Here is a 14,854-nt window from a genome sequence, read left to right on the forward strand (position 1 = left end):
TGATGTCAAACAGTTCAGTCTCAGCTCAAGAAAAGTGCCTGCTAAGCGTGAGACCTGGACATTATTCTTACCCTGAAGAGCTACAGAGTAGTTTTACCACCAATGTATGGAAACTAATGGGAACCAGAAGTTTTCCTGAAGTTTTCATAGTTCTATGAAATAATCCACTTGGAAAAAACATATTTAAAATATGTTTCATGTTTTTATCTGTTTAGAATACAAGGTGAAAGAGAACTTCTCAGTACATTTCATTGCAGTGGTTCATGTACAATAGTAGGAATGGGTGTATTAAGAAAAAAGAATCTTGTTATTTATATTTATAAATAGTCCTTGAATTTTATGCTGATTCTGCCTTTTAGTGTTCCTGAAGAGTCCCAAGTGAGAGTGACATGCAAAGAGACAAGGGCAGTAGAGAGTTCCAAGAGTGTGACACATATAAAGCAAAAATGGATCTAAATAATGTCAGACATGAGTATGTAGGTTAAAAAAACAAACCATGGTTTATTTAAATGTGTAAAGTACTTGGGAGAGAAGAAGATTACATTGTACTATGGCAATACAGACAGCACATACCACAACAAGCTCATCCGTCATAGTGAATTCAGGCTACTCTTTCCAGACTCTTAATCCACTCAGTCACACAGATCTTTGGGAGAAGCTCACCACCAATTTCTCCAGGGAGCTCCACACTACAGATTAATTTCAGACAGAATTTACTGTCCTGTTTCTGTATGTCAGACTCAGGAGCAGAGCATCGTCCTCCCACCAGGGGAGACAGACAAAATATGGCAAAACTTCTCATGCACTAAGACCCTCTGTCATGGGTTAAGTAAAATTAGCCTGATGAAATATCTGATCCTAGGACAAATTACCAGGCTGCCTGCCTTAACCTTATCCCAGATGTGTCTCATCACTAGGATGAGAAGCCTAAAGTAGCAGAGACTGAGAGAGATATTGTGTTATAAAATGCCATTTCCAGACTCAGGTTTTTATTTCATGTTCTTCTCAATCCAGTCCTTGAAGGGAAGAGCTTTAGTGAAGCCACTGTAGAGTTCTAGGCTGCAAGTTTTATCGTAACCCCAGCTCACTAATCCCATCAGGTGCCACCTTAGCTCAGGAGATGCTTTTCCTGGCAAAGTTATGGCAGCAATCCCACCAGTTTCAGCAGGGCAAATATTAGAAAAAGCTGTGTGGTCTTGTTTGGCACAGAACATGCTGTCAGTGATGCTGACTTGTATCCCATTATCCTCATACTGTTGCTCACATAACAGTGAATCCACCATCTGAACAACTCCCATGCGGATTGTGTCATTCTTGTATCCAAGATCTTTAATGTCAGCCAATACCTTCCAGCCAGTAACCATTATCTTTAAATCCTCTGTGGATGAAGTCAAGTCATGAGAAGATGACAAGCAAATGGGTTGAACACGACTGCTGATCCTGGCTTTGTCCAAGAGTTTAATGACAGCTATATCAGAATCAAGTAATATAGGGTCATAATTGGGATGCACTATGATGGCAGAAATCTGGAGAGGAAACACAGTAGGAAGAATTGTTGGGTTAACAGCAATGGCAGGTCAGCAGCACTCTTTCCATACTACCAAAATACATTTTTGTTTATCTTGCATACTTCTCCTTTACCCCCATCTGTGGTGTTCTTCCACTCAAATGAGAAACATGCAATACATTAATAATATTGGGGCCAAACCTTTACTGCTCGTGTCCTTAATGAAATCCTACAAGAACAGATAGGATTCCTATAAGAAAATACTGTAAAAAAAAACCCAATATATTTTCTTACAGGAACAGAATGAAAAAGATGGGATTAGAGAAAGAAACTAAAAAGGGGTCAGGAGGGAAAGCATCAAGTTAATTATGATATTTTGGATAAATTCCATTAATTAACTCAGACACACACCTCAAATTTCCCCCCCAAAAGAGATACACATACCCAAATTTGCTGTATTTCTCATTTTGTTTTCAGCTTTTCTAGTTCTGCTTGAAAAAATCAAATCACTCTGGTGAGCCCAAGCTGCTATTTTTGGAGCTGGAGTCAGACACAAACTTCTTTTCAGTTTAGAGCTCTACGGCCTTGGGGCTGAGAAGTGAAATGTGCTCATGGCATCAAACCAGGATTTAGAGCACAAGTGTTTCCCTCATAAATTATGCTAATCAATTTTGACAGTAGCTGGCATCTCTTCAACTTTTTTACTGGCAATATCACTCAAGACCTTATGGCCCACAGAACCTGAGCTATTTTCTTAATTAGGGGTGAATGTATGAGTTGGACGGTTTCGAGGAATTCAATGAACTACAGCATAGGCCCTCCTTACACCATTCCACTTGAGTCTCTACACATGCATTTCAAAGAACAACATGTAAGAGAGTGCATTGCCCAAAGGGTCAACGTTTTGTCCCTATACAAGACAGATGTGATCAGCATCTACCTGTGCCCATCATTTTTAACTCCTGTCGGGCTTACTCACCCTCAGGTTCTGGATGGTCTTTTCATCCCTGTCATCATCTCTGTAGAATTTGCCCAGAACCACCTTGAGCTCTGCTGTCTTGAGCACGATGGTCTTGCCCAGGTCAGTGACGCAGTGGGCTGCCACCACCACGGTGCGCTCGTTCACCAGGGCCCCGCTGCAGATCAGGATCCAGGCCCCTTTCCGAAGGCTGTTCTCCTTCACCCCGCTGGCTGTGCGATAGATGGCTGCTTGCCATGGCCACCTCATAGGGGTCACTGCCTTCTTAAGGGTGATGTTTTCTGCTTTTCCACAGACTGGGGAAACATGAAGCAAAAAGTAGGTAACACTTTCTCCCCAAAAGAATCCAAGCATTACTCTTAATTCATTCTTAGAATGTGCCAAAAGAAACTAAACTGCAGTGATGAATATGAAGGACAGTTGTCTAATTATCCTCTGTCTCTAACCTTCATAGGAGTATTTGATATAGCTTTTTTTTTTAAAAACAATATTCAACTTTTCCATTATTATCTGAATTCCTGGGCAAAGTAGGAATGTGGATTTAGCACTTGAGCAGGTGAATTTTCACAACAACCTTATCGACTTGCACTATAATGAGATGACTGCAGAAAGAATAGAAAAGAACACCCTTGATTCTTGTTTATCATAAAATGCCATAAAGCCATCAGTGCACTAAAATTCACCCTAGGCAGTCACAGTGTATTTTTGAGGCCTCTCTTGGCACAACTCTTTGCACAGGTCAATTCATGACGATAAGAACAGACTTGCCTTGCGACAAGAATGTTGAAGCAAATGCATCTAAATCAACAGCCATTCTGGGGAAAAGAAAAAGCTCTGCCTTGTTCTAGGAATACCTTATCCATGCTTGGACCTGGGGTAAAATCCCCTATATCATAAAAGGTTTAATTTCAGTTGAAAGAGTTACATTGCATTGTTGCATTTTTTCTTTGTGATATGTAGTGTGTGCATGTCCATAGTGAATGCGATACTTTTCAAAATACATGATATGATCTCAAAGTAAAACCACAAACAAGAACAATAAAAATTTGTTTGTTGTTAAGATCTACTTTTCACGGTTTGCTTGATGTCAGTAGTGGAGTTTACCAAATCTTGTGATGTTCTTACCCTAACTTACTTTGTGCACTACCTCTAGATTAGATTTTATCTAGATTTACAGTTTGCAATGTGAACTCTTCCTTAGCAGGGTTTATTAAAGGAAGAGCCTCTTTAAAATTGCAGATTCTCCCTTCTATTGCTTAAACTTTGATGGTTTTGTCAGCTGTGTGCCAAAGTATACAAATGAAAGAAAAATCCCATTTGTAGTAAATCATACAGAAAAACATGAAGTAGTAGTAGAAAGCTATTTCAAATCAGGAGAAAGACTCACTATACTTCTTACTCAATAAAAGAGTAGAGAAATTAATGGCAAATTACAGTGCTGAAAGGCTGATCACTTTATCATCAAGTTCTACTAGTGGATAAAAAGACACATATATCCTTCAAGCTTTATTGCTCCTTTCTCCCAGCTGGAATTATAAGCAGCCTACACTTCTGTGACTCCCTAAATATCTAACATGAATGCACATCCTGTTCCCTCATTCACCCAAGAGATATGAACATTTTTTTTCCCTTGGAGACTCACTTGGAATACACACAGGGGCTCTCCCACTCCATTTTCCTGTCTTGAGGCAAGTCCTCCTGCTGCTGCCCAGGCGGCGGTAGAAGGGAGAAACGCACTCATACTGGAGCTGAGTGTGCAGGTGCTGGTACCCTGGGGGCAGTTCTCCAAATGGCAGTGCTGGCTTCTTGGTTGGATAGATTTGAAGCTTTTGCTTGCTGAATGCAGAAGAGTAAAGTTGATGCAAAGGTGTTTCTCTGTTTCAAGGCACAAAGAACACCATAATTATAATATTATAAAAGCAATCATTACCATAACTTTATCACCAGTTGTGTTAAGTATCATTTAAAATCACATAAAGTTTGCTCATGAGAGAATAAGGAAAAAACATAATTCCAGCATAGTTTAGCAATACTCCCATTTACATCCCACTATTTTATTTACATATATCTGCACATATATATAATTACACATATGTTTATACACATCGTATTTGTGTCTGTTTTTTCCATTTTACAGTTTCCAAATTCAAATCAATTGCCTCTGAATGTGGAAGTTTTTTCCATTCATAAAAGGACTGAGACACCATTTTTTAAATTAAGAAATTATACCTGAATTTGGCATTGTCATTATTAATTCTCAGTAGAGGGGAGATAGACACATCTTTTCTCTAGTGAATATTTTAATAGACAGTATTAGGAATTGATTCAGATTAAATGATGTTGCTAAAGTTGCTTGATTTGGCAATTAACAGAGATAATTGCTTCACCACAGAGATTTCATAATTTCATAATTGCTAAGCTTCCACTTAGAAATTGTACTGATTAGCTGAAACAGGGCACATAATTAAGAAATAAATATGTGCACCAGCATAGATATGGACCATAAGTTTGACTACAGTTATACTTAAATTTTTATCATTTAGAATATGTCCCTTGCTTTAATGCTTAAAAGCTCATGTCTACAAAAAATCCCCTTTTTATGCCTGAAAGATTCAGCATGAAATTAGTTTCCCTTGAGATTTCTGGTACTGCCTACATCCAGAAAAGACTTTTTTTTTCTCATGATTACTTCATTTTTTATCACAGAGAGACACAGACACCTCCATCATATCAAATCTGTGAGGCAATACATTACAGGAAAGTAAAGTTACAAAGAACAAGAGCAATTGCAAGTCTCTTGTATTTTGGAAGAAGGATGAGAGCTGCTGTGGTCCTATTTAGTCTGCCAGGGTACCATTCCAAACTCACAGATGACTTGCAATATTGCATAATCTAGACTTTACCTCACTATTGACCTATTAAATGGAGATTCTACTTCAAGGGATTAAAAACAGTCCACAAACATGAGACGCCATCATCTCATGGCATCTTATGGATGGGAGGACATGTATGTTCTCTCAATACAGCTGGTGTTCATATCTGAAACATCAAAGTCCTGTATCCAAAAGTTAACAGAGAAATTTAAGAAAGAAAAATCCCCTAATGGCTACTAAAACCTCATGTCAGCTTCTCAGGGCCATCTCTACAATCATACATCACAGACCTGGAGAATGGCAGAGTGACTGGGAAGTACATGCTTGCCTTGTTCCTCAGATCTTCTCTAGCCGTTCTGGCTGTTGCCAGAGACAGGATAAAGCTTGAGCTGGTCCTTCATTCTGACCTCATATGACTGTTCTTAAGACCAAAGATGAGGACAGTTCTTGCACTGAATTGAAAACTAAATTAGTCATGTACTTCAAAAATAACCCTGAAATGAGAAATTACTACTTGGACGAAAATGAACCTGAACATTGCAACATATCTAATTCTGGTGGGATTTATTTCTAGAAATCATCGGAAGGGTAAGCCCAGGAAGGATCTAATCTTTCATTCCTTCCTCCCCTCCTACTCTACTTCACCCTCTCCCTCAAACCCAGCCTATATAAAATGTGCTGTATTGCTTTGGATGGTGAAACTTACTGGGAGCAGGTTGCATTGCCATACCCTCTTCTCTCCTTGTGCTCTCCCTGTGCCCTAAGATGGCACATGTTCATATTTTTCATCATTAGCCCCAAGGAACTGTTCTTAGACTGTTCTCAAGCTCACAAGCAGAATTCCAGCATCATCCTGTAGTTTGTCTGTCTCTATCTGTGCATTTCTTCCTGGCTGCCTCCAGGTTGCAACTGGCAGCCTGTGCCTAATCAGACCTCCCCTCCCAGCAGCTCTCATTGCTCAGTTATCAGTGGATTTGTAGGAGTCACTGCTCAGGCAGGCTAAACACATGGAGTGAAAAGGAGAGGAGGGGAAAAGCAATCACATTTTTTTCTTTAAACTGTAGTTGACATATTGCATTCTCACCTTGACTGAACCTGCATTGGAAGCACTTTCTGTCTCACCAGGTCAGAGATCTTTGGCTCTCTGCAGGCTAGAAAAGATATAATGTTGCACAGTACTTTTTCACGTTCACAGCTCAAATGCTATGGTTCATACACATTTCCAACCTTTCCTCTCTAACTATAGAGGACTGGATTAAGAAAAGAGGCAGTTAAGTTACGAGCATTAATGATCCTAAAACCTAAAGCCTTGGAAAAATACTTCTTCACAGTTCACAAGATCTATCCCACTTACAACAGTGGAAGCTTCTGAACTAGTCTGCATTGGCACTTTCAGGCATGGAGGAAGTTTTTTCCATCATTCAGTGTGTCTGAATGCCACACTTGCACCACTATGGAGGATGGTTTTGTATCAGAGAAAACTTTTCCAGTAATGGAATTATATATAAAAAAAGCTTCATTTCTATCTGTGTAGCCCCACATAGCTAATTGGCATACAGAGAAAGGCTGCAAGATATTATGCACTTCTAGCAGTCTGTTTGTGCACTTATGGAAGGAATTGGAGGCTCTGATTCAAAGGAACACTTCAGAATTACCTAAATATGTGTAAAATAACAGAAAGGAGATCTAAGTTCTAGTTTGGCATATTCAGTTTACTTACTTTAAGATTAGGATAAAATATTCAAGTTCAATTAACTCTGCCAGGGTCTCCTTCCTGCTGCCCTGAATGGAAGAAAAGGAATCTTGCAGGATGGATTTTATCTGTATGCCTTGTTCTCTGTGTAATTTAACAATATCTAGTTCTTTGTGATTGATATATGTGTTAACCATTACGTCAGTATCACAGTAAGCATCAATAAAGATGCTTTCCACAGATGACTGCATGCTTCAGGGGGAGGTTATTTTCATCTAAAACAACAGAATAAAGCAAATTGCCCAGGAGACAGACATATTTCCTTATATAATAATCATTTCAGTTTTTAAAAAATCCATATGTCAAGAAATTGTGTTTATAAAATGAATTTAGCAGTTCCCCAGCCCAAATTCATTCATTCATTCATTCATTCATTCATTCATTCATTCATTCATTCATTCATTCACTCACTCACTCAGGGTTTCATACACACTTAGTAGAATAGCTCCAGGTGAAGAGCATAGGATTTAAAGGTGTGATGCACTGTTTTGGTGAATACATATAATTTAATCATACTGTACAGTCTCTGCTTTTGCATTTATGACTGGCCCCATTGTTTTAAAAGGATTGCGAAAGGACAGTTATTCCCTGTGACAGCAACTGCTTGTTAACAGTCTCATGAGACAATTATTTCATTCTATTTCAATTCCCTCCTGACCTTCTTTGATCTTGATCTTACGCAGGTTCAGTCCTAGAATGAGGATAATAAGGGTCTTAGAGAACATTCTTTTCCCTGTTTAAAGATGGAATCTTCTGGAATCATTGGCAACTTCTCTGTCTGAGTATAGCAGCCAGCAGAGCTGGCAAACTACAAAACTTGGTATCAGGTATCAGCCAGAGAGCTTACTCTCAGCAAATATGATCATTTGTTCAGTGCAAATGATATAAAACACAATCCAGTAAAACCATAGCAGCCTGTGTGAATTGTGGTAAAAAAGTTTATAAACTACCTTTTATGCAGATTGGTTGCTTCCCTGACCATTCTCCATCCTCTTGGCAGGTCCTTTGTTCATTGCCACTGAGAACATACGAGTTGTTACAAAAGAAAGCAATGACTGTGCCAATTTTTGCATAGCGTCCATTCAAGAGCCCAGTGTCTTCTACTACTCTTCTGTAGCCATTGAGTGGACCACCAGGATCTGAGCAGTTTTTTTCTTCTAGAACTAATGATAGGGAAAAAAGATAGTAACCATTTTATCAGATTCACTACATTATTTTCACCCATCAAATTGCTTGGCATTTCATTCAGATGTTACTAAACAATCTACACTTTATTAAAGATGCCTTTTCAAGACCCATCTGGGATTGCTGTTTTTGAAAATGTCAAATATTAAAAAAGAAATTATAATATAGGGATGTCTGTTTATAATACACACTTCAGTCTCACTGAAAGCATAAGAGTCTCAAATTGGTAAAAATTCTCAAATTGTTAAAACCTTAAGAAGTAGCTGACAATTCTGAAAAAGAACCTTGACTTTCTATGATGTTAATGTCCCATTAATATTAACAAGGCTTCTTCAACAGCATAAAAGGCTGCACTTAAATTATTTGCAGGAAACAGGCCTTTGGCATTCTTTTCCATTTTCTGTATTTTCAATACTTCACTGCACTTGGATATAAAAATAGACTACTTAATTTTGCTTTTATGTTTGGTTGCATTTTGTTTTCTTAGCACTGAGAGAGATATCTCAATAATCCAGGGAAATACATGAATTGAAAGAGAACATATGTATGTATTTACTGACAATAAAAATTTAATATGAAACGCTTACTCATGCTATATTCTGCCTATAAAATCTCTTTTAGTTCCTCCTTCCCAGTATTTTCCACTTATTTTAAATTTTTTTTGTATTTTTGGTTTTTCTGTTTTTTGCCTCAATAAACTTAGATTTTTGGCCTAAATCTGGAGGAGAGTATTCACTATGTGATGCTAGAAGATGATTTTTCCTTTATTTTTAACTCCTCTGCTCTTTCTATTTAGCAGCTGACAAGGTACATTTTTTTTCCCTTTGGATTTCATCTCAGTTTTCTTGTCAGGACAACACTAACATGCAATCCTATTTAATTTCTCTGCCTGGTGCCTCAGTGCATGATAACCAGTGCACATCTAGTTCAGACAGCTGGTGTTGGTGCTGCTCACAGAGTGCCCAGAGGACTGGGACATATCAATTGACCCAAAATTACCTCTTCATATCAGTGCTTCAGAGTTGGCTGCCTGCTGAGCCTCAGCTCACAAAAGCACCAACATATAACAAAGCACTCAGACATTTATTTAAATTGCTGCGAAATCAGCACAGTTACAGTGCAAAAGTATGGCCCTGTCCTGTCGCAAAGTCAGACCTTGTGCCACCAGATAAAGCCCAGCTCAGCAAAGCGTGTGAACACACAGCCAGCCATACAATGCCACTCCAATGAAGAGCATGTGCTTTTAACAGTGAGTATAGCATTCAAGCCAAGTCTATATTTCAGTGTTTTCTTTGCAAGCATAGGATTTTAGTATATGCTGAAGGCTACATATGTATTTAAATACTTTTCCACAAGTTATATTTAGTAAACAAGGATTTCTGAACCTCCTCTCCATCAGGAGAAAGGGAAAAGCAGAGCCCTGTCTCCTTTTTATTTGGCTCCATTTTCCTCCTGTGTACCTCTACAGGCTCTCTCAGTTGCGAACCATAAGTGACTGATAACTTGATAGCAGCTAAAGACTACAGAGAATCCCCCACAGAATAATGCTTTATTTGAAAGTTGCTTTCTGCACTGATGGCTGGCCTGGAGGCATCATCTGATCACCACAGTGCCTGTTTCCAAATGTACCAAAAGCTTGACCATGTAAGTCACTTAAGGCCTTCTCCTATTTCAGTACTTTGACAGTAATTTTCTCCTTCCTTAGGCTCAGGGTTATGACCTTTTTGATTTATTAAAAACAAAGAGAAAATATCTGGGAAGGAGAGACCTAGCAGTTCAGTGACTGCCAAGTCTAGAGACAGCTCTTTCTATAGATCTTTAGCCAGGGCCATCATGCAGCAGGGACTTGGCATGACCTTGACATAACACTTACTGCAATTGGAGACCTCTCTAGATAGAAGAATACCTATTGCTTCCTCTTTCAAATGAACTTATTTGTTTTACAGCACTCCCCCCAAAATGTACATTGTTTGACATAACACACTTAGAAAACACTTTATCAATTGAAACAAATTATTCTGGAATACAAAAATGAAATTATGCAATGCAAATCAACTAAAGGAAATTTAAAGTCTCTTTGGATGTCGAGAAGGAATTTTACAGCTGAACCAATGTGAATGGTAGGCATGCCATCCTGCACAGTCAGAATCAATGGAAGTTTCTTTTGCATAAACTTCTATGTAGGATAGGAATTGAAATAAGAGTCTAGTGTTCACACAGTAAGCTCCTATTCACCTGCACAGAGTGCAGCAGGCTTCTGCAGAGAAAGTGTCAGACACACAGAGTAATGGAAGTAACTATTCATTGTTGCTCTATGTCCCTCACTTGGCTTTGGTCCTAGACATTTTCTATGTGTAAGAAGACTTTGAGGTTATTAGTTTTCAGTAAAGTGATGTTTCAGTCAGACCTTTATATAAAAAAGTCTTGCAGGCTGGGGTTCCAGCAGAGTAAAATAAGAATTCCTACTGCTTCTTAAAGACAGGAAGACAAAAGGTCATGTTATGTCACAGACCTACCAAATTTCAAGCAAGAAATTGATAGTCTAGTTTCATGGGAATACATTGGCCAAAAGATTTGAAAATAATTAAAATTAAAGTGACCTTACCACATTGAGGATGATGTGTTGACCAAATCCCATCAAGCTGACAGTAGGCAACACGGCTGCCTTTTAAGCTGTAACCTGCGTTGCACTTGAAGTAAACCCGGGCCCCGTATTTAAAGTCATCTCCTTCCACAATACCATGAGCAGGAGCACCTGGAGTCCTACACATCACCACTGACAGTTCAGATATTTCAAAAAAATCCACTTTATTACAAAAACAGGACTGTGTTAGGATGATTCTTTACTTAGAACATAGAAAAACCAATTACAATGGACCAATTACAAAAACCAATTACAGGAGTCAAAATTAAAAGACCAGTATATGCTGATCTTTAGAAAGTTGTTTAGACATCAGCTCTATACAAACTTATATCCCACTTTTCAAAACCTGTCTACATCATAAAGTTCAATAGGATTACTCTGAAGTGTCACATGATCATAAATGTGCATAAATGTTTGAATTATTAGGGCTCATTTGCTTGGAATATTAGTACTTGAAATACTTTCCATCTTAACAAGGGTTTTGAATGAGCTACTATTCATGGTCAAGAAAAAAAATCTAGATCCTTAAAAGCCTAATACTGAATTTCTTTCAAATACCTCTTTACATTTTATATAGATTTTCATATAACATTTCAGAAATTATAAAGCATCATTATTTGTGTAAATCAAACATTAACACAATTACATTTAAAAGGAACCTTGATATTTACTAAACTGGGATTTTTACCCTTTCCATAGGATATTGGGAAAATACAGATGATGTTCTATATAATTACTGCAAGTAGTAAATATTAAATTAAGCATCAAAAGCAAGATTTCTCTGACAGCATCAAGCCAACCATGCTAAGGTCCACCCAGCACAAAAACCTGTCCAATTGTGGTAAACAATAGATTTGAAGGAAGGACTATAAAATCAGAACAAGCATCTAGAATATTTTGCTGGCATAATCTGTCAAGCATTCAAAAGTCTGAAGCTCAAGGACTCCCTGAACTACAATGGCATTTTTGGTATAACATACCCTACTGATAATTTTTTAACATTTATTTGTCTTAGTATTTTCTACACTCAACCACATACTTGGTGTCCACAATATCCTGTGGCAATGAGTTCTACAAAGGGCAAAAAGCGCACTGGCTTCTTTAGTTTTGTTTCTAGCCTGCCACCTGATAATTTTATTTGATGCTGTACTTTCTTCCTTATGAGAGGCAGAGAATGTCCATGCCTTATTAACCTTCTCCAAGTCACTTTTTAAGGCCAGTTTCCTGTATGTAGAAATTACAGGTATATTTCTGTAGGTAATGTAGGAAACACATGGTTTATTATCTACACAGTTACCCATCACTTTTGGCTTTGCCTGGGCCATTCATTGTGAAAAACTGCATGGGAGAAGATTCAGTGCAAGACATAGATATGCATATGGATTTTTTACCTACCACCTGTGGTACTCTGCTGACAATAGATAGATCAGTTCTAAAGAGATCATCCTTACTTTATGCTTTTAGAATTTGACTTTTCTGTTTTGCCTCATAGCCAGTTGCTTGCTAACCTGCAGCCAAATTTTTATCCTTAAAACTTTCAGAGGAAAACTTTGAAGTCCTTTGCTCTGTAATCCTTACACAGAGCCCACATAAATGAATCCATGTATATGGACTGTGGACCATCCAATGATTCACATAAAGAAAGCATCAAACAATGAGCTGGAAGAATCATTTATGCACTAGTGATCAAAGATCTTGGCAAGAAAAACTGTCTAACAATTAAGCATTAGAGTGAGGCCTGGACTATTATGCTCCTAATCAAATCATGTCCAGTTAGGGGAGGTCAGCATTTCCTCTTGGCTACAAGTATTCTTCATTAATGTCATCACTAGCAAAAGAATAATGAGAAAAATTTTAAAAATTAATTCCTAATCCTTGATGTTATGTGAAATATAGACACATATATATACATATACATATATATACATATATAGGTGGATATGTGTACACATAAGCATGTAAATAAATGAAACATAAACAATAGGAACATAGAATTTCTAGGTGTTTTAAGTTCTCAGAATACTCATCTTCCCACTCATGATCTCTGTTTTCCCAGTCACTCCCTCCATATCTTTCTCTGAGCAGCCATCCATTTCCCTACATTTACATTTCTTTCTTTCAATGTAAAGTCACATTCAGCTTATCAAATGAGAAAACTAGACCAACCATCTGTGCACCTCTCAGACTTCTACTTTTTGTCATAAATACAGGTTTTCTGTTTTGCTTATGGTCCAGTTCAGCTCTGCAGAATAAATATATTGGTGCTTTTGTGTTCTTAGTCCATCCTGGAAAAAATGTCACCAATCTACACTTGCTTTCTAACTACCAGTATCTGTCTTTGTTCATTCCCTAAGTGCTGAAGAGATTTAGTTTCTCATCCTTTTGATTTGTTTGTTGCCAGACTTTCTTTAGATTCTCTGCACTCCTGGGAGCCAGCTGGAACAATTCTGTTTTATTTATGATGTAAATTCAGTATTTCATACACAGATTCATTTAATACTGAACTATGGACTAGAGCAGAGGACATGGAGGCAGAAGGTCATGAGATCTAATCATAGCTAAAGAAATGTGGTCATAGGTAGGTTGCTTCATCTGCTGCATGTGACAAATGAGAGCACCCCTTTCATCACAGGGATGTCACAAGCATTAGCTCATACCCACTTGTGTCACAGAGCCACTGTAAGGTTTCTCTGGTGGCAAACACCTTAGCATTATTAATAGATGTGTCCATTTTGTTACCCATGCCTCTAGTACTGGTTGTCTGTTCTCTTGTTACACAGGGATGAATTTGCCGCTGGAGACAGAGCCGCTCCATCAATTTTTTCCTATGGATCATTTTTAATCTCATTCTTTCTCTCTACAAATTAAATGTGGTTTTGAATCTTGAGATGTTCCCTGCATCTCAGTCCCACAGCTGAGCTCTGTGTTTCCAGTGATATTATCTACTCTGAAAGTCTCATACAGTTACTCTACTCTAGTGCCTGCTTTTACTGCTTTGGTTTGAACTCTATAGGTTTTTTCTTCTTCAGTTTGACTTGCCTTTTATCCCTTTCACCTAATGTGTTTCAGGGAGCTCTTTTCCCTTTACTTGTGAACACTTCAGGCAATGGAGTTTTGTAGAGTTATTATGAAGGGAGTCCTAGCCCCCATGTGTTTCATTCAAGTCTATCTTATTTTTTTGTGGATAGCTTCCCATCAAGAGTGAATTTGACTGGTTCTTACATCTTTCAGAATGGGCAGTGTATTTCATTGAATTTTCAGACAACCTTCTTTGTTTGGGATATTTTATTGAAGTCTTTCTATATTCTCTCCTGGTGTACAACTAAATCCACCTCTCCCACAGACATTTCTCAGAAGTCAAGAAGAAAGTAAAAGAACATTTTGTAAATGTCATTCATACCCAGCTCTGCCCTCTGGATACACATTAGTCATAAAATCCAACCACATGATCTGACCCACTTCTTTTCAGGTTCTAAGCTTTCTAAGGTATTTGATATGATTTTAGATTCCCTTGCTTAGGCAGGATGGACTGAGAATTTTGAATATCACTCCTCCTTCTGTGCATGATCCAGCAGAGAGGGCTGGGTCCCCCTTACAGCTCTCACTCACCTCCAGCCACCCCCATCCCAGCTGTACCTGTGCTGGTCTAGCCTGACTGCTGCAGCACAGACAGGGCTATGAGATGTTTGGACAGCATTTCCTTGGGAATGACATGGTGGGATGGCCAGGAGCACTCCATGAGCTGGAACCATTCCTAGGCCACTAGTTAGACTGCTGTGCTCCACATGAAAAAACCCAAACATTCCTACTGCCCTCTGACTCTGGCTTCCTGCCCTTGGGACAAATTGGACATGTGTCAAGTGTTCAACCTCTGCACCTTCCTCTTGGACCAAACCCACCAGGAACCCAGAAA

At 38.4% G+C, this 14,854-nt stretch overlaps 1 protein-coding gene across 2 annotated transcripts in view; it reads right to left on the reverse strand.

Annotated features, from left to right (window-relative positions):
- Nucleotides 1-536: 536 nt before the first annotated feature.
- The window catches only part of PAMR1 (peptidase domain containing associated with muscle regeneration 1), a 55,251-nt gene continuing 40,933 nt past the window's right edge, over nt 537-14,854 (reverse strand). Inside the window, exons 7-12 of one of the 2 annotated variants that reach the window (XM_058807244.1) lie at nt 10,903-11,073; nt 8,063-8,275; nt 6,444-6,510; nt 4,129-4,361; nt 2,487-2,782; nt 537-1,526 (exon numbers count right to left, since the gene is read on the reverse strand). In XM_058807244.1, coding sequence (XP_058663227.1) covers nt 990-1,526; nt 2,487-2,782; nt 4,129-4,361; nt 6,444-6,510; nt 8,063-8,275; nt 10,903-11,073 — 1,517 coding nt within the window. In that variant the 3' untranslated portion in view covers nt 537-989. The remainder of the gene's footprint in view (nt 1,527-2,486; nt 2,783-4,128; nt 4,362-6,443; nt 6,511-8,062; nt 8,276-10,902; nt 11,074-14,854) is intronic. The other variant, XM_058807245.1, reaches the window with a different exon arrangement.

The sequence above is a fragment of the Ammospiza caudacuta genome, chromosome 6, assembly GCF_027887145.1.
Source record: "Ammospiza caudacuta isolate bAmmCau1 chromosome 6, bAmmCau1.pri, whole genome shotgun sequence".
In the NCBI taxonomy this organism is placed as follows: Eukaryota; Metazoa; Chordata; class Aves; order Passeriformes; family Passerellidae; genus Ammospiza; species Ammospiza caudacuta.